Source organism: Plectrocnemia conspersa, unplaced genomic scaffold (genome assembly GCF_051122295.1).
Source record: "Plectrocnemia conspersa isolate PC_06_02 unplaced genomic scaffold, ASM5112229v1 ptg000013l, whole genome shotgun sequence".
NCBI lineage: Eukaryota > Metazoa > Arthropoda > Insecta > Trichoptera > Polycentropodidae > Plectrocnemia > Plectrocnemia conspersa.
The window spans coordinates 5,920,123-5,947,766 of NW_028277177.1; the positions used below are offsets into that span (position 1 = coordinate 5,920,123).

The 27,644-nt window shown below is 32.0% G+C and overlaps 1 protein-coding gene across 15 annotated transcripts in view; it reads right to left on the reverse strand.

Annotated features, from left to right (window-relative positions):
• cpo (RNA-binding protein) overlaps window positions 1-27,644 on the reverse strand; it is a 371,924-nt gene that overhangs the window by 14,223 nt on the left and 330,057 nt on the right. For 10 of the 15 annotated variants that reach the window (XM_088202524.1, XM_088202532.1, XM_088202528.1 and 7 more), the window contains one exon: window positions 14,856-14,915. The exons of the other annotated variants lie outside the window; for them this stretch is intronic. In XM_088202524.1, the coding sequence (XP_088058650.1) occupies window positions 14,856-14,915 (60 nt within the window). The remainder of the gene's footprint in view (window positions 1-14,855; window positions 14,916-27,644) is intronic. 15 annotated transcript variants of the gene reach the window in all.

Genomic DNA, 27,644 nt, shown 5'->3' on the forward strand with positions numbered 1-27,644 from the left:
ATTGAGTTAATTTTAAGCTGAAATATATCAATTTTTTATTATGTTCTTAGAGTGATGTTTTGAGATTTTTTTATAATTTTGTAACTTTATTAGGAAACTTGTTAAGGTTTTTAATATATGTTAGTAATATGATGCTTACTTTTTCTGTCACCTTTTACTGTTTTTATAGTATGAATTTAGAAGGTAAGTTTTAAAAGATTGTTTAGTCAATTATTTCATTAATATATAGTAAGTCAACAATAATAAATAGTCAGTAACTTTGTCATAAACAATTAGTAGGTTTTTAAAGTAAAGTTCAGATTGACTATAGAATTATATGTGATTTTGATATACAATATTTTATAATGTTTTTTAATTCATAGCGTCTAGCAACGCAACTGTAAAAATGTCAACAATAAGTAAAAATATAACTATACTTTACTGAGAATTTATTAAAATTACTGATCGTTATATCCAATTTGTGAGCAAACGGAAAAAACTCTGAAGCAATAATTGCAGGCCGTTTTTTAAGTATTTTTTTAATATCAGTCAATTTTTCTGATAAAAAATATGGGGATTATATTGCTATACTTTATTCACCACGTGTGATAAAATAATATGTATTTTGTAAAAGATTTTAGGAAGTAGTGTGTAAATATTTAAAATATATTATGCTATAATATAAAGAGTTTCGTCCAATGTGATACAATGGGGCAAATCAAATCAATACTTACAATACTGAAATCAAAGTCTGTAAAACAGTTATTTATTATAAAATATAATTACAGCTTAAAATAAATAGATTTCATTAGAAAAAAGCCGAAATTATTTATCTAGATATTCATAAGTGATATTAGAAAAATCTAGAAAAACCTAATCTGTGATTATCTCTTAAATACGATAGAACTGAACAAAACCTACTAAATTTCATTTGTGCTTAGAACGATTTTAGGTATTATTTATTGACGACTTATACACATAACCTATCGTAATGGTTTTATATTATCAAGTGGGGGATATAAAATATTATCTTTTGATAAATTTGTGTTTTTCCAGCGTCTTTATAAAAATGTATTCGATATAGAAAAAATAACAGTTTTATTTTTTTTGACGGCGTCATGGTATTACACCGAAAAGTATTTTATTGTACCAATATCGCATTTCGTTTTTATACCTAGGTACTATAGATATATTCTGTGCGGACGGTTGGTTTTGAACGACCGAGTTTAAATTTTCAATAACAGTGCGGGAGTGGCTCTCGACGAAACGGTCAAAAGTTGAGTGCCGCACAAAGTTGTTGCCCGAAACTTGGCCAATTATAATTCTATCTAAATGCAAATCAGGGGATGATGCTCGAACAATCTGCAGCGACAAGGGCGAGAAGGTGTTTCCGAATATCTACTGCTACACCCGACGACGTTGCAGACGGACATTTTAGCAATTCATCGTTTTTCTCGACCGGGTATACACCACCCCCATACCACCCCTAGAGATAAAATTCAAACGTTCAATGTCCGAACAGTGTTGCGTCAGTTGTCATATTTTGAAAACTGTCCAGGGAATAAAAACTTTTTGGGGTGAAGGTTAATACACGTGTATTAAAATTAAACGCGGACTAAACCATTATACATCTAATTATTAATTGATTTATTACAAAGGGTTGTATTACTTCTAATTTTATTATAATTAAAACGACTGTGCTATATTTGTAGTTCATTTTAAAACCAATATCTCTAAAGCCGTGCTAGAAAGCATAAAAAAAATTTGAATTGCTGCAGTATGAAAAATTGCTAGCATAAATCATGCTGCAACATCTTGCCGCGTTTTGAAAGTTTCAGACATCTGCAAAGCAGTCGAGGAAAACTATAAAGCTCGAAGCCTTCAAGTGTTGCTGTATCGTAAAAACGCGGTCCTAAACGTGGCTTAAGAATGGTTTCATAGGTATACATAAGACTTTTATGCGCACAATGAAATATTTCATCTAGTTTAAGATCCTATTCGTTGACTCCAATGCATCACATTCATGGTAGCAAATTCACAGATGTCAAATTCGATTTGGAGTTACGTGAAATTATATCAAAAGGAAAGCAGCATTTGATTTATCATACGTCGTTCAACCTCTCGAAATTCAGATTCGATAGCAAACAATCGTAGAATTGTGGCAAAATAAATTTTATTGTTTAAGGACTTGTCTAAAAAATAAATGAACATAAAAACTTCCTTATAACCAATACATTTAGAAGATCAAAATTATTTATTTATTGTAAAATTTATGTCATTTCTGTAAAGTTGACAATTATAGTCACGTGAAATTATATCAAAAGTAAAGCAACATAAGATGTTAATTGGTCTCTCATTAGGTATCCGAATTTTCATTCTCGAAATATCGGCAAATTTCTCAAGAATTTCTATTGGGCCTTTTTTTGTTAAAAATATAATTTATACGAATATTAAAAACGCTAAATTTTTTTATATCACTGCATTAGAAAGGATGGATTCGTGCTATAAGTTTGAACATATGGATGTTTTGAGGTCGGAAGAATTTGAATGGCAAAAAATTGTTTACGATTTTCTCAACTACTTTAAACAGCCTCATATTTGCTTTGTTTATCTAAGAACTACATTAATACTCAGATAAGAAGAAATGGCTTCACGTGGCCATCGCTAGATTGCAAAAATGTATGTTTCAAACAAAATATAGATAAAGAATAGGCACGTACGGTGAGATACATTCTCTTTCACTCGCTCGCTCGTTAAGTACCGAGAGTGAGTGAATAGAAATAGGCGTGCAAAACGCATGTAACGCACGACCTTATCTCTCACTCACTCTCGTCACTTTACATAAAGCTTTCTTTAAAATGATCGTGTGAATCAAAACTTTCTATGCATTAAAAGCGACATAACTTGAAGATCCGCTAAGGCATTTTTCATGACGACCGGTGCAGACCGTATGTGACAATAGTTGAATTAAAATTGTAGCATCACAATAGCCATTCAAAACTTTTTGTATATTTTCAAAATTTTCATATATCAAAGGACAGCACTTTGTCGCAACGTTTTCAGATCTTTATCAGATTCGCTTATTCAAAATCTGTTTATATGATCTGCTCAAACTGTCAAATGCAATAAAAAAATTCAGTTAAAAAACAGGCTTATCTAATTACACCCCTGATTATCATAATTAGTCACAAAACCAAAAAGTGTGTGAGCACTAAGCCTCCCTCAAGCTAACCATGTGTATAAAAACGAAGCACAACTTTGGTTTGAGACTCGCTTTCCACAACATCATAAAGAACTTCAATTGGGCTCTCTAATTTGGACTCGTACCAAGTGAAGCTACCGGCCATCAATAGCCGCTTCCCTCTTCACGCCAACCCTGGCTCAGCACGACGTCCGGATTCTAGAGATTAATCCGCTTCAGAGACGACTGGATCTTTCGGACGCAAACACGAATAAAAATACTTCACTATATTTAAACACCCCTCACACATTCAACAGGATATTATTATATACATATATGTTTGCAATAAAAATACAAATGTATATGAACTTTAATTTGCATGTACACATGTATTAGTTTTACGCCTTTAATATTGTAAATGTATATTTATTTATATTTAAAAATATTATTAGATTCTGTTGTTAAAAAGCTTTTTTCGCAAATTACTCAATTTAATCAAGAAACTTCCGCACTATGCGCAAAACAATTTACCTAAAACTTTTCTGCCATAATCGTAAATTTTTATTTGAAAGACGAACAAAAAACAAGTATTCTTCCTCTACAACGAAAACGGTTAAATATTTTACAATACCATATAAATAAATGGCACCTTACGGCGTACAATCCATGAATAAAAAATAACTGGAGCTCATTGAATGAAGGCTCACCTTTTTATGTAACATAAGCCGCTTTTCGTAGTCGGATATATATATAATATGTGTAAAAAAATAACACCTTTTTATGCGCAATAGCACGCGATTATAAATATATATTGTTGGCTTTGCACCTCTTTATATCAATTATTTAGTATCTTACGGGAAATGTAATATAACAAAAGAGTTTTCCAAGAGTTAAATTGTTATTAGCTTCGAGTGAAAGAGACTCTGATCCTTGATTAATTAACCGGAAAAAACTGCAGTTTGGTGACTCAGTCATAAAGATGTCAATGTAATCATCATAAAAGTAAGCAGGGGTCGTCAAAAGGCGAGTGGTCTCGTAAGAAGTAGAGTGAGACCTTCCGCGCTTCTTCTTATACATAAATATAGCTTGCCGCGGAACGGCGACAAGGGTTTTAGATTAAACAACTTAAACATCCAAGTGAAGTGGGGACCTTTCGACGGTGTAGGTGTGGGGAATATTGTCTAAAATGTCAATCGGCTGCCTGGCATATTCTCTCTCTTCTCCGAGGTGGTGAAAGCCGATATTTTATTAGGGTATGCAAGTATGGAATTCATCTGAGGGGTGAAGTATTCGAGGAAATCTGGAATTTTATGAAGCATGCCATATTTGCCGGGAGCGTTTTATTGAATTTTTATAAAAATAGAGCGCTTGTATGTTAATAATCTGACAGAATTTTTTTGTTAATTAAATGTTTTCGGTAGCAGAGTTTTAGTTTAGATGTTATTTTAATTAACACACTTCTTTGGAATTTTGATTAAAGAGTTAGCTAATAGCTAGAAAACTAGCAAAAAGTTTTTTACAGGCGTTATAATGGGTAAACATAATCAACACCTACAAGTAAGTAACTAGACATCAGATTAACATCAAAGCCTATTAAGTACCACCTATTTTATCAATTATTAACAATTATAATAACTTACAATCAATGTTTGATTTTAAGAAGCATATTAATCACGATGGTATTAGAAAATTCCGATACCCAGAAAAATAGAAAATAAAAATCTAAGGTTCATTTTCATTTTAGGTATCAGTCATCGACTTATCGTGCTGGTCATATGTTTTAATACTGCGCTTTATAGGAATAGTATATCCGTGGCTTAAAATATAATTTATATTTTTTAATCTTTTGTGGGGGTTCCAATCAGCTGCACCGTTAACTTAAAGTTCATTAAAACGACCATTTTTAACATTATGAAAAGGAAATACCAACTCGCCTCGACAAAAGGTTTAACAATAAAAGAGAAAACTCAGTGTTGAAAAATTGATAAGATTTCAATGATCACCTTTTGGCATATCCAAGTTAAAAACCAAGTTGATCCCCCTCCTCATATATATTATCAACACATTACATATAAAACATGAATTAATATACATTAAAATATAATATTAAAATACTTCTTCACCATCAATTAACTTTCGCAATTAGTAAGTATTTTTAAATTTATCGTAATTTAAATTAACTACACAGTAATTGTTTGTTGTATTAAATTTATGTAATAAACTTACACATTTAAGAATTAAAAAATAAAACAGTGGCGAAAACAACTGTATGGTAACCACAGAACAAAGAATGTAACATAATGTAAAATAAATGTTCACTATAAAACTATCATGTCTCATTAAAACTTAAATGTAGAGTGGCACAAAAACTAATAGAGTTGCATTAACGATATTGAAGTAGCAAAAAAATGTTTGCTCAGAGAAAAATAAAAATAAAAACATCACTAAAGCTTCAATGTTTTCAGCTACTATTAAAGATTCTTTAGAACTGAAGGAAAGATCCATTCCAAACGCCTTATAGAAGGGTTTTGGATTGGAACTACAAGGCAACTAAAGGGCTTTACTACTATTGGAGACCCCTTAAAACTTTCAAATACATAAATTCAGTCGAATGCTGGATGGCACTTATTTTATATGTTACTTTTAATATTCAAAAATTAGTTGTAAAAAGTTTCAGTGATATATAAAGTATATTATTTAATTAATTAAATAATTAGTATTTATATATAAAGGATGCGACGTGTTTGGTTATAATCTGATAACAGCAAATTAAAACTCCATTGTTACTGAAAGTAACACTAAAAGGTAAATACAATGCAATTTTTAGTATCATAGAGTTAGTCAATTAAATTCAATATATGTTTCGAAATATATAAGTATTATTAAATCATACATACAACATACATAACTCAACTTTACGCCAGATCAGAACAAAAGATTCATCTACATGGAAGATTCCAGGAATATAATTAAGATTAAAATATGTACGTGTATAGTACGTATATACAAAATATAGTACATACGTAATTACATATCCACACGAGCAGGGAGGTTTAATTCGGTGCGAGGGGACCGCGAACCGTCTCCGACCCCCCGATACATTAGCCCTGGGATTCATTCGCGGTGTTTTAGTGTCTCGCGCTCGACTTTCCCGTGCAAATTTGTTTTTAATGAGAGATTTTCCTCGTTATTAAACAGGCGACACAGGGTTTTTAAAACTTTTTCTTCATTATCGCCTTTAACGCCCCTCTAGTGGTGTGTAGGTGCCGCGCAGGATGGCGGTAGGGTAATTAGGGACAAAAATGAGACAGGCGAGCAAACACGTGAATATTATGATGTAATTTATGATACGTGCTTATACCCAAAAGTATGAATATTTTGCTGAATAATAATAATAAAAAAAACATGTGCTATATACATGTATTATATGTTACAGTGAATGTGTATTACTAGTAAAGTTATATTTTAACTGGTATTTTAGTGAATCATGTGAAAAAGTAGATTGATATTTTTATAAAATTTTTGGGAAAATAAAGTTAAGCGAGAAATCAAGAACAAAAGCGTTTTAGTATTCAGGCTTAATATACCCAAATAATAATGATTTATTCTGTGAGTTTTATAAAAATATAGAACCAAAGTATAAAGATTTGCTATCAAAATGATTTAACTTGATACAAAAATTGTGAATCTTCGAAATTCTTCGAAATAATCGATGTGATATTAGTTTTTTAAAGAGAAAAATAAAAAATATATTGAAAATAAAATTGCTGATAAATTTTGTATTGATTGAGGCACTTTATTCTGTCTAGTCAACGCAGTCGTGCTTTTCTCAGGTTTGATATAAGTTAACCACTTTGCAGGTTTCGAGTCAGTATGCTCGGTCCATGTAAAGCATTGTGTTGTATACAGTGTCTGATAAAAATGATATATTTCGTTGTTATATCAACGCTATATATCATATCATTTGTCTATATACAATTTTTCTCATAACTTCTGGATTTTATGCCTTCTGCATAATTTTGCTAGAGATGAATTGTTTTTAATGTTTTGCAACAAAGATTGAATTATATGATATTCACATATAAATTATGTATTATAATGTACAATTGTGTATGTACAGTGTTATCAAGATTTAAAAGGAAATAGATGTAGCCACAATAGTATATACAAAAAAAAACGAGACACTTGTCGGCGCCGGGTATAATTTTTTGTGTTTCAATGCGAAAAGCACACACATCCAATAGGCGTACGTGTGCGGTTTTATTATTGGATGTTATTTTTATGGGCTTGTGTAGGAAATAATGTTTCATCGTAAAGTTTCCGAGTCAATAATATTGGTTGAAGGTCCACCATTTGGTGGTCGAGGGTAGAAGAGAAGTTGGCGGTGGAATTATCGCGGCCGAGAAGGGGAGAGAAAACCACCCTTGGCGGCTAGCCGTCGAGGGGGAAATATTACATTGACACGAGGTCTGAACTTAGACGTTGGCCCAAGGAAACCGTTGTCATATCAAATAAACAATTCGGCGGTTAAATTTTCATTTGAATTCATCGTTCAGAATAAGTTTTTTGAAATTTACAAGCAAATAATGGGGTTAGGGTGGTTTGACTGCTGAGATGCAAGCAAAAGGAAGGTTGGAGGTTAACAGGAAGTTGTGCTGTGAACGAAAACTTTGTACTTCTTCCGTAAGTTGAGTGGATGAACTAAGTTGCTCTGTCAGTCCGGGATTGATGTTGATTCTCGTCGGAGCATGAGACTTGCATCAACTTTTGGATCAAGTTTTATTTTCTTGGAAAAGTATTGTATTTGGCACTTTTACAAAATAAATTGAATGAAGTTTTTCGCATGTCGCATATTTAGATTAACATTTGATATATGATAAAAGTTAAAATGGAAAAACTCTATCATCAAATGCAAAGATATGCTATTTAGTTTTGTATTAAAATGTAAATGGAAATCAATATTAATAGAGACAATCTATCACATTTTATAAATTATAGTGTATTTATAAATTTTCTACAAGACATGACGATTAACATGAAAATTTCCGGCATTTAAAGATATTTGATTCATTCTAATTGTGCTTGGTTTCAAAAAAGAGGTTCATAACACGCGTTATAGTAACATACTCGCGTGTTCTGGGGCAAAAATACTAAAGCTCAGCAAAATAAAACTAAAATTCGTTATGCAAACATTTATTTTTAATTTAGCAATAGTTTAAAATTATTTTGTGCATATAAAATCTACATAAGAATATTTAAAAAATAAATAATAATTAAGTACACTTTTTCAGTTTTCATATCAGCAAATTCATTGATCATCATAACAATTATATTTATTTACATTTTATGAAAAAAATCATAATAATACTTTATATTTATTTTTTGACTTAATTATACACATAAAGTAATATAAATACACTAAGACTAATATTTGCATATAAATGAATTAATTTGCAGTCATGAAGAGCTTATAGAATGTCAAATAGAGTTGCAGTTTTAATGCTCTGTGTTAGTGTTGAGGATTTGACATTAAAGCTTTGCATTCCACATTCGAGCTCGTACATATTTAAATCTTTGCTAAATTTGATAACGAGATTTGACCAGATTTTGAAAATTACCGACAAACACAGATTAAATAGCTCAGTTACTTTTAACTTATATTTAAATTCAAGGTTTTTTTTTATCGTAATCTCCGATATACGAGATTACTGGGTTTGTGTGGTTATGCGAAATATTTTATAGTATTAAAGTGATTGTTGGTAAAGGATATTATAAAAAAAAAATTAGTATAATAAGGTATATTTGCAATTTAGAAAAAAAAATGTTACTGTTGTTACGCGAGATAGGACTGATTTATTGTTTGTATTTTGGGATTTTATTTTTTTTGCTAAGCGCACTCTTTCTATTAAATATTGATCTAAGAGCCGCAATGGCGGCAAGTCCGTTAGAGCAAAATTGCAAAATGTGTTAATTAAATTTAATCTTGCATCTTAGATATTAAAAAAAATCTATTCTACATTACTGTTCATGTTGAATAGGCGGTGGCAAAGTTTATCTATGTTTCGTAAATATAATTGATTATTTTGATTTATTTTGGATTGGTATATTATAGATAAACGTGTATTTTTTAATTTTAGGATATAGTTCGTATACGAGATAAAGAGAAACGGTCTGAACAAACTTTCTCTGTTACTTTTTCAATCTTGTGCTAAATTTATAGTTATAAAGCAATTTGCCTGTGATATATTTTTAACTTTAACTTTATTTTAATTCATGACTATTTCCGCTGATAATCGGTTTTGCCAGTGTCTGTGTATTTATTACAAAAATCGAGTGCACGTATTCAAGTTGTTAATTAAAGGGAGCCCTTCAGAAGCACGCCGTCCACCATATTTCATTCTAATTCTTTCCCTCCTCGTTCGTTCGGTGGAAGTTTGCTCGGGTTGATTAACGCTGATTGTTGAACTTGGAAGGGATACTTTTCGCACAGTCTGAGTAAAAAATCTCCCGAGCAACGATAATTGTCCTTAAATTGGATATCCTAATGTTTGTTCATCGCCAAACGATTTCCAACTCATGATTAATCGACGACTTTAAAATATAACCCTAATAAATCCTTTGCAAATTATCTCCCCCATCGGCGTTCTTATCAAACGCTTTGTTGTAAAGACACATAACAATGCTAATATCATTTTAAATTACATTATAATCAAACAAGACCCAGATTGCTAGTGATAAGAAAACAAATACGTATGACTAGTCATTATTGCCCTGTGTCAAAATGACTGATGATCAACCCTTCCGGTTTTGCGAGGGTTGTCCCAGTTATTAGATTACCGCGATGAAATATAATACAAACACATACGCCCGCAAAAAATCTGACCGTTCACATGTAACGTTTTATCGCGCCGGTTTGTAATGCATACGTTCGCGTCAGACACTCTTTTGATCAGATTATTGGAATGCTTGGAGCGATTCTTTCGTTCGGCTGTTGACGTGTAACAGGAACGAAACTTCAAAGTCAAAGTGAGTCTTTGCCCGGGTGATTTTATTTTTTGCAATTTTTTGCTCCGAATCGGAAAATTCGACGTTCCGCCAATCCGAATTCCGAAACTAGGCGCACACGTTACGACCATTGTGACATTTTTACACAAAAGGCCATCGGTGCTTTGTGACGTTGGGTCGCTGTTGTTGTTTCTCCTTTATTTCCCCCATATAAAATGTCAAACTCCACTTTTGGTTTCAATCGCGAAAATGCTCTGCGCCCGTCAAAGTTTCGCGATTCGCTGAGAAATTGACAGCTTGACACTTATCAGGCCGTTATGCTGGGTATGAGATGTCAATGTTTCATATTCGCAATTGAACGACACATTAAGAAATGTATATAAAATATGCTTTTCCGTTAGAATGTAGTGCCATTTTGTCAGATTTAAAAAATAAATAAATAGCTTTTATTTATATTAATCATTGGAATACAAACAATAAAAATCGCTTTAAATATATTGTCAATATATACAATAAAAATAAAATCATATACTATATGTATTTTATAAGAGTTATGCGATGTCCTGAAAGCAAGTTAAACACTTTAAATAATGCTTAAATTATGTGGTAATAACGCAATTTTAGTTTGCTCAACTTTGAACTGAATTCTTCGCAAAGCGCCGTAGAAAAATAACTAAGCACTTGGTTCTTCAGCATGGAACGGCGTCACTGCAATTTTTAAAATTACTCAGTTAACCCATAGTGCGGTTAGAGTGTCTTTAGCGTTATGGTTAAATTTTACAGTCTCTATAATTTCAAAAAATGAGAACAATCTCGTAATAATTTAAGATAAAATACAATGGATTGTTTCAGACTGATTTTTTCTCTAAACTTATGTGTGATGTGCACGTTAAGTAGTATGAGAAGACATTGCTTCAATAAGTTCTCACTAAGTGTATTTGGGAATTAGTTTTCGGTGGAGGTTTCCGCGGTCGAAGGCTACCCCGTGGTGTGCCTATACCTAGGACGTGACTCGAATCTCTTCGCCCTTCTTTCACCTCCAATAGTCCAGTCAAGCTGTTACACGAAAATGGCGAGGGTATCAATAAAAAATAGCTCTTGGACATGAGAATTTTATAGATAGTACGAAAAAGGCGCAAGCGAGAAGACCCTCGGCCATTTCTCTCCGTATCATTTTGTTGCCCAGTCATAAATCTTAATCAAAGCGTTATGCTCTCAGACGCAATTCTATGTGAAACAAATAAATAAAAAACAGTGTTTTTTTAACTCTGTACAAATACAATGTTAAGGTTATAATATTCTGACCTTTAATAAAAACCTGATTATATTTTTTTGTTGTCAAAAAGCACATTTTTAATCACTATAAAGTGGATTGCGAAATTTTATATGTTAGACGATATTATTCCTTGCTTATCGTACCGTAATATAATTTCGCTAAAATGAAAAATACGTAGATTAAAACTAATAAAAATATCATATTACTGTAATATTCTACATAGATTATAATATAATTAGGCATTCCTCTACAGGTATTTTGATATTGAAAACTTTCTGTTCCTCTTAGATATATTAATTATATACATAAGAATTTCCTAGAATTAATCAGCTATAATTATTTTAATTATTCATTTAAAATTTATTAAAAAATCAAAGAGAAAAAGTTGTTTTAATATTTTTTTTAATACTTAATAAAACACTAATTACAGATACCGTATAAATTCCAGATTCCCGTAAATTAATCATTGACATAAAAATCAATTCGGGCGGTTAAATGTTTTAATAAATGAAAATACTTTACTCAGAATAATATTAAAATAATTTATAGAAGCAATTGTTTATTTTTACTTATTTTAGTTTAAGTAAATTGTGTAAGTCGTTAAATAAATTATTAAATAAATCAAAATGGCTAAGCATATTAGATCACTAAGTTTATCAATTATAAAATTAGGTTTTCTTAATGCCAGCAATAAGTGCTGTTTTTTAACAATTAATCAAACGTGATGACGCAATCCTTCTATATATATAATATGTATATATGGTGAAAATTGGGTTTACCAAAATTACCTTCAGAGAATGAATAATGGTGTCGTTCATGCTTAATGCATTTCGAGCGCATACATCAATTTCCGACAGTGATGATGGATTATTAATGGTGTGCCTCTTTCATAATAAAATTCATAGTGTTTAACGTTATAATAGAGCACTGAATTATGAAAATCGTGATTTTCATTCAAATGCTTTTAGCCATATATATATATTATATTGTTTGAAGTGTATTTTCAGTATATTATGTAAAGGCATGAATGCGTTTCATTGCATTATCTATATCTATTATTACAATTATAATCATGATAGATTATCTCAAAACAAAGTTTCTCGCCAGAGAGAGAAACGCAGACGCTCTCATCAATAAGCAATAAACGTTGTTAAGATAAAGATCTTGGCGCGGAAATAAATCCTCATCGGAAGAGCGGGATGTCGGACGGTTTAATCAAGCCAAGGGGTGTGTGGTATTAAGGGGTGAGATTCCGGGGGTGGATCTGTGTCGGCGGATGACGTCTGGCGGGAGACCACCGCCATTTTCACGGAGCGGCTGGAAATTAAATTGCAATCAGCGGGTGGGCCCTCTCTCTTATCTCTGTCTCACATTGATTTCGCACAGGGCTGGACTTGGGTACGTGACTCAAATTAGTCAAATTCAATTGGACGAAGAACAAAATCGTGAACGCTTTGTTGAATCGTAAACGCAATTATGCTAATAGGGGTACTTTCGATGTAAAACGCACGACGTGGACCTACGAAATTTGCCTGCGGGGCTCCGCTAGCAATTTAAACGATACTGAGCGACTATTTCCTGGATGATTTTCTAAATTTAAAAATGCAGACAATATAAAAAGGGAGCTATCGGAATATTTTAAATCAAAGCCCTTAATATTTCATGGTAATGGAATTGAAACAATACCCAAGAGGTAGAAGAAAAATATATTTTTAAAAGAAAATTATATTTTGAACCATTAAAATAAGAATCTTTTGAGGATAACTAATTCTTAAAAATATAGAAGTCATTATTTGACTGACTTTGATTTCTACCTGGTGTCTCACTACTTACTTAATAGTTGTTGGTAATGTTTATCTTATTGTAACAATATTATTTTTTATGTTACAATATTTTTGTAGGGTTTAAAAGCAGTTTAAAAAACATAAAAATCCTGTATTAGCTTTATTGGAAAGATAATTTTATGTCAATAGTGTTATATATGGGCGCAGCAGCTGGCTCGAATACATAGTCCAATTTTCGTTCACTTTTATATATCGTATATCAGAAATAACGCGGCGAATGTTGGCTTACAAGTGGTCTATCATTTTTGGTTTATTAGCGTAGACTAGCGCCTTCACACATCCCTACAGAAAATAATCCAAAGGTGTTAAATCACACGATCTTGGAGGCCAATTCACTGGTCCATTACGCGAAATTATGTGCTCATCAAATGTTTCCTTCAACAAATTGATTGTGGCGCGCGCTGTGTAGCATGTTGCTCCGTCTTGTTGAAAGCAAAGCTCTTCCACATTAATGCTATTTAATTGCGTAACAAAAAAGTCAGTAATCATAGATCTATAGCGCTCTCCATTGACTGTAACATTCTTTGTGAAGAAATATGGACTAATGTTTCCACCAGCTCATAAAGCACACCTAGCAGTGACTTTTTGTGGATATAACGGCGTCTCAATATGACTTGTAAATTTTTTACGTAGCCATTCAACCAAAAATGAGCCGTATCACTGAACAAAATTTTGTGGCGAAAATAAGGAACAAGAGCAATCTCGTTTTCGCTCCATTCACCAAACGTACAGCGCACACGACGGTCAAGCGGCTTCAATTCTTGCACGAGATGGATGTTGTAAGCTCGTAAATATTTACGCAAAATCTTCCATAAAGTGAATGGATACAGCTCCAATTTCTGTACACGATTGCAAATCGATTCATTCGGGTCCTTCTCAATTTCTTCGGTGCGCCCTGTACGACGTCCATGCGGATGTGTTTTATCAATTAGTGTAAGCGTGGTGCGAAAACGATTCATGGTTACTAGAATTACTTGCTCGGATGGACGTTTATGTCGACCGTAAAATGGACGTAGCGCACGGTAAGTTTCGCGAACTGTACCACGATTTTCGAAATAAATTTTCACAATTTGCAAGCGTTGTTCTGGCGTTGCTATTCAAAGTGAAATGGCGAACCAAACTGAGCACAAATCAGCTGTCAGCTGTGGCTAGAAAAAATGTTGCCAATTCGAACCAAAATAAAAAAACCGACCAAAATCACTCGGAGCTAAACCAAAAACCGACAAAAGCTCTGTTTAAAAGTTCTGATCACAAAATCTAGTAGTCATAAATATGGTTGAAATATTAACATCCTATATAACCAAAATTATATTTTAAAATACACGCGTTTTTAAGTATGGTCTATGCTTTGGATAAAGAAAATCATATAAGTAAGAGTCTAACGAAAGAAACGCCTGCAAGATTAATGATATAGCCTACTAAATTTTTACTAAGGCGTATAGAGCTCCGCGAATGAATGGCGACCCCTGACATAATGGAAAAATTGTCAGAGGCTTTTACAAGCGCGGCAGCAAGGAGAAAAGCCTGATTAATGCATGTCACATATTTTTTATACTATATAATAATTTACCTCGGTGTTAATCGCGTTAATCTTTGAATTAGGATCGATCGGTTGATGATGATGCATTACCTGTAACAAAAAATAAAAAACATTAATAAATAATATGATAATTGATATAGTATCTAAGGGATAATCGATAATTGAATGGATAGATTCTTAGAGCTACTATGTCTAGCAGAAAAGGTTACATATCACTTTCTTGCGTCTAACGTATTATAAAATATGCATATAGGTGCTTTCAATAGTTTATGCACGCACACGAATGTATGTGTGTCCATATTTGTACAAGTTCAAGTGGAGTAATACACAGGGTCGGTTATTTTACACAGAGGCTTTGCGCCCCATAAATAGGCGTTTTCAATGGAAGGGTTGCGGTCAGAAAACTCGTTCGCTTCGGGTAACAATTTCAAATTGTAATGTCAATATTAAACGACCCAATTGCCGCCATTATGTGCCGCTAATGAAAAGCAAACTAACCGCTAATTGCGCAAACTGTAAGATCGAATTTTGAATCCAAAATGTGCTATGTATGAAGGTACAGCGATTGAAAAATCGTCGTCGGAAAAGGTAGATTGATTGGTTATTTGCACAGTAAAATAAAATAAATGTTGACTTTCCAATAGTAAAATAATTTAAGATGGTAGGTCGCTTGACACAAACATTGTGAAGATAAAAATTATATTTCAGTGAAAATTTTCACGCATTACGCTTATCAGACAAATGATGCCCGGTGAGTGTTAATGGATGTGCCGGAGGCTCATTGTGGGGCCAAACACAGACGTGTTTGTTTTAGTTTGTGCACCGACCGAACAATATGTGAAACGATTTCCTTCCTTACAAGTTGCCACAATGGCGGGCCGGGACGGGACGGGACGGAGCGGGAGTCCCGCCGCCTCTCGCTGGCTGGTGGAAAGCTTTACGGGACAATGCTTCGTGCTTTTATTGTCGGGAGGGTAATTTATATGGCGGTCTACTGGAAAGGTATTTACGGAAAGACTCAGGTTATGGCGTACGTTCACGGCTCAACAAGCTTCGCATTCCGAATGTTTTTAATGCGATTTTTCTTGACGTTAAACGATCGTCCTGATTTCTATAATATTCAGACCATTCAGTTTTGTACGGAACTGCTAGATGTAGCTGTTCCATACAAATCTCTTATTTCTTACATTATTAAGTTCGATTTGTAGAAAACCATTTAATAGTTAATTCAGGTACTTAACCATTTAGCTGACGAAATTCAATATATAATATCTGTTTCCGATGTCAACATTTAATAAATAATTAGATACATTTTTAATAAACTGAATGGTGTATGCTTCAATTAAAAATAACATTTTGTCCAATATTTAAAAAGCAAACCCAAAAAGCTCACCAATCAAAGGATTATATAGACGTAAAAATATTAAACCTGGAACGAGCCTGGCACTTTTTAAAATAATTTATCGGTAGCTATAAATCCACAAAACTGAATTTTATTTTGCGGAAATGAAATGAGTCCCATGCTTGGTGGTGTTAAGAATTCACACTGCCATTTCAAATACATACAAAAATACCAATGTTGCTGCGATTAATGCTGTGATAACTTTGTTACGTCACGTGGACTCTAGCTAAAACGGCATTGTTGCAAATTAGATAAATTTATTTATTTATTTATTAAAATTATAACCATCGTGACCTGACAGGTAAACCTAATGCGTCACGATAGTCAAAAGTATAAATATATCATAATACATATAAATATATAGTATGCATACATACAATTTCATATACGTATAATTACACACACACTCAAAGCATATAAGTAAAAACATAAAAAACAAGATAAAATAACAGACACAAATCACTTCAACAGGTGTGCATTGTCCCATAAAAAAAAAAAATAAATAAAAAAAAATATGTTCAATATTATCAAAAATCAACATTTTTCTTATGAAATTAATATTAAAATTTATAAGTAAGATACATATAATAATACATAATACAGTACTCGATTATTCGTACATTTCTGATCATAAAATTACTTATTAAAATTTTTCGATTATCCATGGATTTAAATTTGTTAATTAAATTAGATGAAGAAAACAGATTGTTTTGATATTATGAAAAATATATGCACGTATATGAGTAATTTTGAATTTCATTTGTTATATGATTTTTGTCAAAACACTACATTAAATGTCAGTAGACCTTGTCCTGACGTTTGTGACGTCACGACAATGTTTGGCCTATATGTATAGATGATATTGCTTTTACACCGTGAGATAGAATTTAGTTTAAAAAATCACTTTTTTCTTTTACAATTTACTAAAACCAAATATTATTATCGAAAGTTCGAGAATTATCTGAGTTTTAGTTGTAGATAATTATATAAATATGCAGCAACTAAAATATTTATAAAATTTAATTCGTGAATACATTTTGTAATCATTACTTAGCATTTTAAAACATTTTTCACGATGTTTTGTTCATTTTTAATTTAAAATTACAAGAATAAGCGAGGAAGATCATGAACTTAACTCTTTATGTGCTAGGTGCGGATTAATCCTAATCACTGTGTACGGCTCTTAAGTGCAAAATTCGGATTTATCCTACGTTCAATAAAAAAATTAATCTTAAAGGTGAATATAGATGCAGCATAGAATGAATATAAACATCTTAAGTAAATCTTTAAATTTATTTTTTCTGTATATTTGACTAATTACGTGACTTTTTATGAAAATCAAAATTAAAGGGTTGAACACCAGCGACTCACCGGTGCGTCATTTTCTGACTATTTTTTTAAGAAAATAAATTTAAAACAAGTTAACGAATTATTTAAAAAATATTTTTTATTAAAAATATTGTATTATACTAACTTCATTATACAGTTAATCTAGTGTTTTATATTTATTTAAAAAAAGAGATGCAGACACGTGAATAAAAATAACAGGTGACTCACTAAAAGTCACTGTTGTTTAAAGGGTTCAGAATATTTACTTGCGAAGAATATTTAAAAAAACGCACACAATTAAGTGATTTTAATAAGGGAATGAAATTAAAAGGCAAGTGGGTGAAAACAGTAGTGTTAAAATGCATTTTTTTTAAATAAATTATAAAGGTATTATTTTTTATTGCTTATATATTATATGTAAGTTTTTAATATTATTTTTAAATAAGGTCATATAGATTTTTGTTTAACACAAAAAAATATAAGGCATTAACTTTTCTAATAAACAATGCTCAAGTTTACGTGTATTATTATCAAAGTTTTAAAAAAACTTTATTACACATTTAAAAAATAAATTCTATATACATTCCATAATTTTGTAGGTTTAATAGTAATACATATCTGTGTATAAAGTAGCACAATGGAAGTGGAATGCTTCTGTCTGTACAAACTTTATAACATCCGTCATCTGTCATAAATTTGAATAATTATTAAAACCAATATGAAAGTAATTATTTCAAGCTACGCTGTAATGAAAGGAAAATTTTGACGTCTAAGAGCAGATTATACATATATTAATATGTTAAAGAAGTGATCATATTATTATCAGATATGATTGTTAACACGTCATGAGTATAACCATAATATTACTTGGTTATTTCAGTAATATTTACAATTATTATCAATCGTTTCGAGAAAAAAATTACAGAAAATTTCGGAAATAATATAACGATTTTTATTTTATTTTAATCAAGTAAACTTTTATTCAATAAATTGTATCATTAATATAATTACCAAAGCACTCATCTCAGATAATACAACATATAAGCAAAGGTATACTATGTCGAAAAAAATAAGACGCGTCCGAAATAAAATGAATGAATAAACGTATACAAGTAAAAGTAGTAGCAAAAAAAAACTTAACGTAATTAGTTGAGTCACGGCCCACGAGCCCCGTCATGACCCGTTCGCGACCGTATTTTCGCAGGACCCGTAATGTTTTCGCATTAGGGGCGGACTAGGGGTTACGTAAGGGCCACGGAACGGAGACTGAGAGCCTGCGTGACGGGAATTTTAAATCGCGGTCTCGTTTCCCTGGCCAAGTTTCAGCTGGTCTGGATTTTTTGCACCCCTATATTTAGCTATATATGTATATATATATATATATATATATATATATAGAAAAGAAGGATCTTCTTCAATAATAAACGCGAGATTTTATCGCCCACTTTCGACTGATTGAGAGCCGATCGCTTTTTGACGGCGATACTGATTTGCTGCGAAATAAACACTCGGGTAATGCTGTAATTTAAGACCCTGCTGCTTTTTTAGGGCTGAAATCTTTTTATTTCTAAACACTCTTACATATAAAACATTCAACTATTTATCTTGTAATACAAATTTTCGCATTACCTTTATTTTATCTCATATTTAAATCGATCATGTTTAACTGGATATTGTACTGAGTTTTAAAATTAACACAACAGCCGCAAGAAAAGACTAAAAATGTGACGCTATTTTATGTTTTTTAGAATACTGCCATTAAAAAGGACTATGGTTCATACAAACATTTTAAAAACACCCGTTAATATAAAAATGTAGTAAGATCGGTTTTGGTGTACACAATAAGCACCAGCGACATTGCTTCAAATAATTAAAGCCTGCAAAGCGGCTAGCTAAATAGTCCTAGAATGTTATTTAAAGGACCGATAAAAAATTCTGAATTTATATCTGGCAATAAAATAAACATTTAAAAGTATTTTTTTAGTTTCATTTTACGATATTTCTAAATTACATAATATTAACAAGCGCTCGTAATATAATAAATATAGGTTTCCTATACAGAAAATTATTATTTAAAATTGAAAATATCATGCTGTGTTAACCATTATTAATGTTTTTAAAAAGCGGACTTGAAGGTAATATTTTCAACGGGAAAACGAGCGGAAAATGGCGATCGATCAATTAACCGCCTCTCCGAGTTCCAACGGTTATCTTCTTAGTTAGCTCCGGACGTACTGTTTCACGGTTAAAAATAAGATTTATTCTCGCAAAATAATCTTAGTATTAAATATATATATGTATTATAACGAGAAGCAGTGTAAATAAAACGTTCTCTTAATATTAAATCACTTTGAAAATAAATAATAAAGTTAGAAATAAAAAATATACACATTATCTACGTCGAAAAGTTGGCTCGTCCGCTTTCGGATATTTTTCACATTCTTAAGGAAAACTTTTCCCCCGCGTTTCCTTTGTGTCTATTCAACGCCGCTCTCATTGAGATTTTAATAAACGTTAATTAAATATTTTTTACAAAGGCGATTTATGCTTTCGGAAAAAATCTAACGATGTACTGAAAAGGCGCGCGTGTCTTTTTAGTACAAGGATCGAGTCAGTATATATAAAGCTATATTATTTCTCATTGTTTTTAAGTTGAATAATCCCAATACAATTTATACAGAAGGATCAGATAATTAATATATTATCAAAAACAAACTAAAGAGTAACTCTTCATCAAAATTTTACTTATATTGGATTTGAATAAATAAATAACGCGGTTGTTAATGTCTACGCGTGTGTACATAACCAACCGCTCCAAGCTTCGTTCGCAATTAACGAAAGGCACTTTTCCAGGTAGGGTTAATGTACCCCGGCGGCGGAAGAAGAAACGAGGTGAATGTTAGTTCGGCAACATTCCTAAGAAGATTATGTCATTAAATGCAAATTAGTTTAATGAAGCTCCCCGCAGCAGAGTTCGGAAGCTGTCACAGCTACCAGCCGATCGCTACCGCCCCAGCGTGTTTATCTTAGACTTCGTTTTGCATAAGTTAAATCTTGCCTACCAATTAAATTACCATCCTTAATTGCTCGCTGCAGAGCACTTCTCTTTTGTTTCGCACTTCTCACAAAGATCGCACGCTTTTGATCAAGATCTTTCACAAATACTTAAAGGTGGCGATTGAAACCAAAACCGCTTGAATAAGCAAGGTAAGATACTGCATCCAATCTAAAGATATGAGCATGTATTTTAGTACCATATTAAACTTAAGAAAATGGATGCTTAGTTTCTTTAAGAATTTATGAATAAATATGTAAATTAAATATCAATAATAAATGATTTGATATTTAAAACTTGGGCTTTTATAAAGCAAAATGGTGCCGGAATTCTTGTCAAGATTTTTAATTAAAAAAATTATATTAAAATATTATTTAAAGTAAATTTAATGCCTAAAAAATTATACAAAATATTCCATATTTTAGACATTTCTGGGAGCACAACGACCAGCGACTTCTTCTCCAAGCAGTTTCGAGAAAGAGGTTTGCCGTACTGGTGGCAAAGACAGATTGGGCCGCTGCAGTAGAAGTTTACTGAAGTATCGTTATGAATGTTATGAATGAGATCAGCGGACGAAGCCCCACTGGTCGTCTTTTTGTCGGCTAAGTAAATCGGCCCACACAGAGTAATAATTTTCTCCATATTCAAAATATACAAATGTACCACAATTATTAAAGGCATAATTTCCACATGTGCACAATTAATAATAAGATAAGAGATACGGAATTTCGCAAGTTTCAATATTCGCATGCGAGAAACACATTCGATTTATATATACCGGTATACGTTATGTGCGGCCGGAGGTATACGTTCATAGCTGTATACGTACGTACGTAGTGGAGCTATCAAATTAAGATAAAACAAGGAAAAGCGGAAAAGGAGAGCTCGTTTTGGACGTACCTTGCGCGTTTCTTCCGCCATTATCTGGCCGGCTGGGAAACGACGTCGTTTTTCGCGCAATCGGCGCAACGCACTCTGCGAATTGGGAGATAGGGCTGCGCCCCCTCTTTGTGTTATTATTATTTCGTTTGGTCGATACATCACAGCATGAAAAAAAGAGCCATATTAACGAACCCGCAGGCGTTCAATTAATTTCTGCGGCAACGACGCCGTTTTTGCGGCCAGGCGTCGAAATGTAATCTGCTCCAGAGAGTCATTTTTTGCTGTTCCAAAAAAGTGCAGCCAGTTTTTTGTTATTGTGTAGGCAAAATGTATTTTTATTTCCGGCGGCAGAATGGTTTCGAAAATTATACTGGTATGGCTGGGAATTAATTGGTTAACGATATTGTATAAAACGTGGTGATGTGATACAACTTTTTGAGGCATGAAAACAAAATTGGTAAACATAGCCTTGGTTTTTAAACTAACAAAGAATGAAAACCTGTATTTAATATTCAGATACTTTAATGAATCAGTGTTTTTTATGCCGATTTATATTTGAGAATGACAAATAAACAAATATTTGTATATTATATTTAATACTCATTATTTTAATACATAAACATTTAGCGCTAATAAAAGTGTCAAATGGTACATTTTAAATTCATCTATAGTTATCTAAATTTTATTTTTATAAGGTTTAAGGTTTTAAAATTTATTAAGGTCGGAGTGCCAAATCCATACGAAATATAGCGTTAACCAATTTCTAACGTGTCTGGAAGATTGAAATTAGTAATTAATTTAAATTTAGTAGATTAGGTATTTCAGATTCTTTAAATCGTGATATTAAATTAAAATAGAGTTGATCTATCATATGCATTTCCTTACTAGCAATATTATCATTGAAAATGAGCCTCGTAAAAGACATTTATTTGCTGTTGGTGACAAAAAATGAGAAACATTTTAAAGTTAATCAACAACTGTTCAGATACCCGCAACCCGTTACATGACATATGTTTGCTCATGGCAAACATATGTCATGTAACCATTTTAGGGCATATGCATGCTGTGGGAAAGGAGAAATAATTTACATTACGAAGTCACCAAAAGACAAATGTTCTTTGATGGTTCTCAGAAGCAAAAGGAAACTATTGTTAAAGAAAATTATTACCTGAAATCAAAAATAGATTCTATACGATAACAAGAAGGGATCAAGAAAATTGTTAGACATAAAAGAAGCTCCATAATATGATTTGAAATCGATTTTTCACACAAAAGTATAGTAGTGTTCTGAAGGGAATATTCATCGATTGTTTCTCAAACCAGGCGAAACTATTACTGCAGAATCGAATTGTATGGAAATTTAAGCTATGCATAAAAAATTAACTATAAAACATTTACAGACTTCATGATAATACAATACTTAATAGTCGCTGACTTTTTCCTTACATATTATCATATTTTTAAACATACAGACCGATTTATTTACAATGAAATTTTATAAAATTTGTGATATTATAAAAGCTTTTGAGGACTAAAATACATTTGAAAATATTAAAAAAAATGGATTTGATGGAAAAATATCATTTCTTAAATATAGCATATATTGATTGATAAAATTGTAGTTACAAAATAAATCATTTTAACTAAAAAATCGGCCATTTCATATGAAACCACCTTATGTTTGTAAAAGTCCTCTGTGTATCTTTCGAGGGGTGTGAAAAAATGAAGCAACAGACAGTTCCCCAAAGCCATACAGAAAAAGAGAGAGGACACCCTGTCGAATTCATTTTTACACCCGAGCAATGTAAACAGGCATCTGATATTGGAGTCGTTTTCATTTCCTTATTACACGTTTCTCCACGTCTTTCGCCCCAAAAGCGCGACAGGTAGAGGCGCTTTTATGTTTCCGCCGTTTTAAAACACTCCTATAATGGGCAAACATTTCAGCACTGAGAAAAATGAAACAAAACAGTGACACGGAAACGCTTTGAAGATTCGAGAGGAGATTAAAAAATCGAAAAAAATGTAAAAAATTTAGATTATTGAGCTGCAGCGATTTGATATGCAATCATAAGTAAAGCTTAGAAATTTTATTTAATTGGTTTTTAATATCATTCGTTTGAATAAAATACAATTTATGTTTCAATGTTTCTGAATTAGGCTTTTAAGTCAAATATATTAAGTTAAATTACATCACCTTACTCAAATTCATAAGAAAAATATTACCTTTCGAGTACATTTAGACCAACAGCTAGTTTTAAGTGCCTAGTTTTCCAGGAGGATTTGATTTGAAGCTGGATCTTTGTCGTAGACCGTTATCTGTGGCCAAACGTCGACATATAAACCTATTACTATTTCCACTTGGGAATTGGTTTCCACTTTTATCTAACTTTCTTTCAGAATGACCATTTCGCTGTTGCTTTAAAAATAAATTTTTAATAATGTGTATACATTTCCTCCATACTAAATAGAACAGCAATAAATATTTAATATATATCGTGCATCACGTTTTGTAATACAAATAAAAAAACATTTAAAATAATAATTTATTATTAACTTATATTTTACAGCCTTTCCTGTCACCGTACAACCTCAGCAACTCGACCTTCATAACGTTGTCAATAAACGAATTGGCTGCGTAGGTATAACGATTTCGTCTTGGATCATTTTTATATATTTTAATACCAGGTTTGTGCACTAAAAAAGCGTTATTTAAAATCATTATATCGTAATCCAGCAAACACATCACATAAGCTTGCGGCATTTTGTCGCGTTTCGTCTCCCAGCTTAATCTATCGTCATACAAAATATCTTTGTGCGTTCCGATGTGAACAGGCTCCCAATTTTCGTACGGCTTTAATCGTTTCCCTACATGGAATACTTGCATTTTATCCGTTTCTGGAGCTTCCATCCATTCCTTTGTTTTTGGAAGAGAATGACACAGAGGACATACGTATTTGTGAAATGGGATTGCAGTGCCTATTTTTAGCATCTTTATAAGCTTCGTTTTATTTAAAGGCACTTTTTGCTTTTCTTCCACTTCAAATACGCTGAGTGCAAAGATTCTGTGATTTGTGCGGTTCAGTGGAGGCTCATTTCTAGCGATCATGTTCAAGAAACGGTTAGGAAGCATAGGACTTGGATACAGTTCCAAATCTGCTACCAAGAAAAAGTACGTTAAGGCGCACTCCCTAGCAATGTTTCTTCCATGATTCAACGGATAAACTAAATCATTTTTGAATTTATAAGTGCTATTAGATGAGACGTTATAGGGTATTGGATCTGAGCAGTTGAATGGTATGCTTAATAGACGATTTGCGTTCGGTATTTCAGTAGGGATGTGAGTGTTTGGGAAGAATACATGATACGTTGTATACTTTTTAATAAGATTGTTATTTGAACAGTCCCTGAGGTATCTGATTGAGTCTATAGTAGGTTCAAAATCCGTTCCTGGTGCATGTAAAGCAATACTCACTGGATTTTTCCATCGCTCTAACACTGGAATAAGACTATCTAGGTATGTGAAATCAGCATGTACAGCTAAAGTTACAGCTGAATGACAGTCGATATCTCCATGTTCGGCTTTGACAAAGTTTTGTAAAGCCCAATATGCTCCATATTGTTTAATTCCATAATCAAAGTTTCGATTTTTGCATTTAAGTTGCAATTTAAGTTGTTGTAGTGTTTTCTCGGTCAGTATTGTGTCATCGTATGTTGCTGGTTCAGTTTTATAAGAAGTAGTCATCTGATTATATTGTTGCACAGTTTCACTATTAGAATAAATGTTTAGCTCCTGATCTTTATTATTAAAAAAGTTTAAATTCTTAAATGTTTCATTTTTAATATATAAATCTGATATGTATTTAATAGCGATATTTTGATATACTAAACAGATTATTACTAATATGTTTAGAGTAACACTTATTCGAAATAACCAGAACTTTCTGAATAACATGGTTGTGTATACGACGACTGATAGACAGTGAATGTGTAACTGATAAAGAATGTAAGTTGCAGTTACGACTATCGGGTGCTATTAATTTAACACTAAAGTTGGCGTTACGTTCCATGGGTGTAGTAACGCCGTCTCTGAGAAATAATTCATTCCAAAACGACGTTTTACATTCGAGAGATTTCCACCACCATACCGGCAAGGTAGTAGATATAAATCGGGATGGTTTCGAGCAATGTCGCACCAAGTCGTGCGAGTTGACAAGTTAATTGTGCGGAAAACTGGCAACCGATACCCTCCGGTCCGCACTCACTTATTCCACTTGCGAAAAATGTACGGCGAATAAGAAAGAAAAAAGGGGAAAGAAAGAGACGATAGACAGAGAAAGTGAGAGCAGAGGCAGGAGGACGGTGAGATATGGAGGCTGGAGAAATTCCCGACGAACACTAATGTCTCACTTTTGGAACCCGTTGTAATTTTTCAGCTAATTTCTCCACTGAGTAATGTCTGACATTTAACGATCCAACGATTTTCTAATTCAAACTCCAAGTTTAGGTTATACTAATGTAGATAATATAATATGATAAAACTCTGATGTGAGTTCAATATGTCAAAACAGACATCTCTGGGGTAAATCATTTATGGATAAACAAAAAGTTATGATCATATTTATTTTATCTATCTTGATCAAAGAAAGATGACAACATCAGTGTCAAAATAAAAAATAACTGAAGATTACAAAAAATCATTTACTTGCGGACATTAAGCTAAAATGAAATGAAAATAAATTAGAAATGTAAAAACTCGAGAAAAATCGGAAATAGTTAAATGGCAAAAGATTAGATACGATTTATTCGGCCTTATCTTTGCTTTGGTAGGCTAAAAACTACACTAATAATCAGATAAAAAAACAGCACTGCGTGGGAATCGTCAGATTGTAAAAATGTATGAGGGCTTCCTACAACATTATGTCATAAAATTCAGCAAACTTAAATTTCGTTTTTTTTAATAATATATAATATAAAATGGTTTTTATCTAAATATTGTTTGAAATTTAAAAAATGTAAAGTAGCAGTAGCTGTTGTTGACAATTTTTCTATTATAGAAAAAATGTTAAAAACAGCTGTTGCTACATAAATCATCTATGTTTCGTAAGCTGAGATTATTTTGTTTACGTAAACCGAAATAGATATTTATTTATCCGATCAGAAAACGTTGTACCGTTGCTCGTCGTCGTCGTTAATAGATGTTTATATAGTTATAAAAATAATTAATACAAACTATACATGTAAACCTCTTTATGTTAGTACTACATTTATATTATTTTTTTGTCAATATACTAAATTTAAGGAAAAGTACATAAAACCTTTTACAAATTTAAATCCAGTGGTGAAAGTTGGTAACTAATATCTAAAAGATTTGGCTTAAAATACCATATAAATCCTAGTGTTTTTAGATAAGTATTAGATAATTATAATTCTGATCGATCATAACAGATTCAGCTTTTCTAGATTTTAATAATGTTATGTAGTAGTATGGCAATAAATCAAGTTAGGTCATGAATAGTTTATATTATTATTTGAATTAAATCTTTCGTTGGAACCTAACAGGCGTAAGCCCAATGCGTTACAATGGGGTGAATTTGTACCAACTGAGTAAGTCAATCAGATATTATAAATACTTACAAGTAAGTATTAACCACCAGACTGAAAGTCTGGGTATCTGTGATATCTATATTAATAATTATAAATTATAATATGCAATATAATTTATAACTAGTAGATCTCACTGCAGCTGGGGCTGTTTTTTTTAAATAAAAGCCAATTTTTTATAAATTATTATTCGCTTACTTAAATTAATCTGTAATATTAAAGACCAGCAATAGTTTCGCGATGATTTACCCGACGGTAAGTGTTACTCGCAACAGCACAGGTAGGAGGTCGGCTCTCTCATTCTGCGTCGTACTAAATAAAGCAGAAGCCTGAAACTACTAAACTGGCTGTAAAAGGTCTTTAGCAAACATGTTGGCACTAATTATATGAACATATTGTTGCACAATTTTTTTGAAGCGATTTTATAAATATACAAATTTAAAGCTCAATTAAAAAAATGTAATTTGTATTATTTTTAAGTATTGCGTAAATGAAAAATTATTGTAAAATTTACAATATTGGATTTTAAAATAAAAAATATATATAA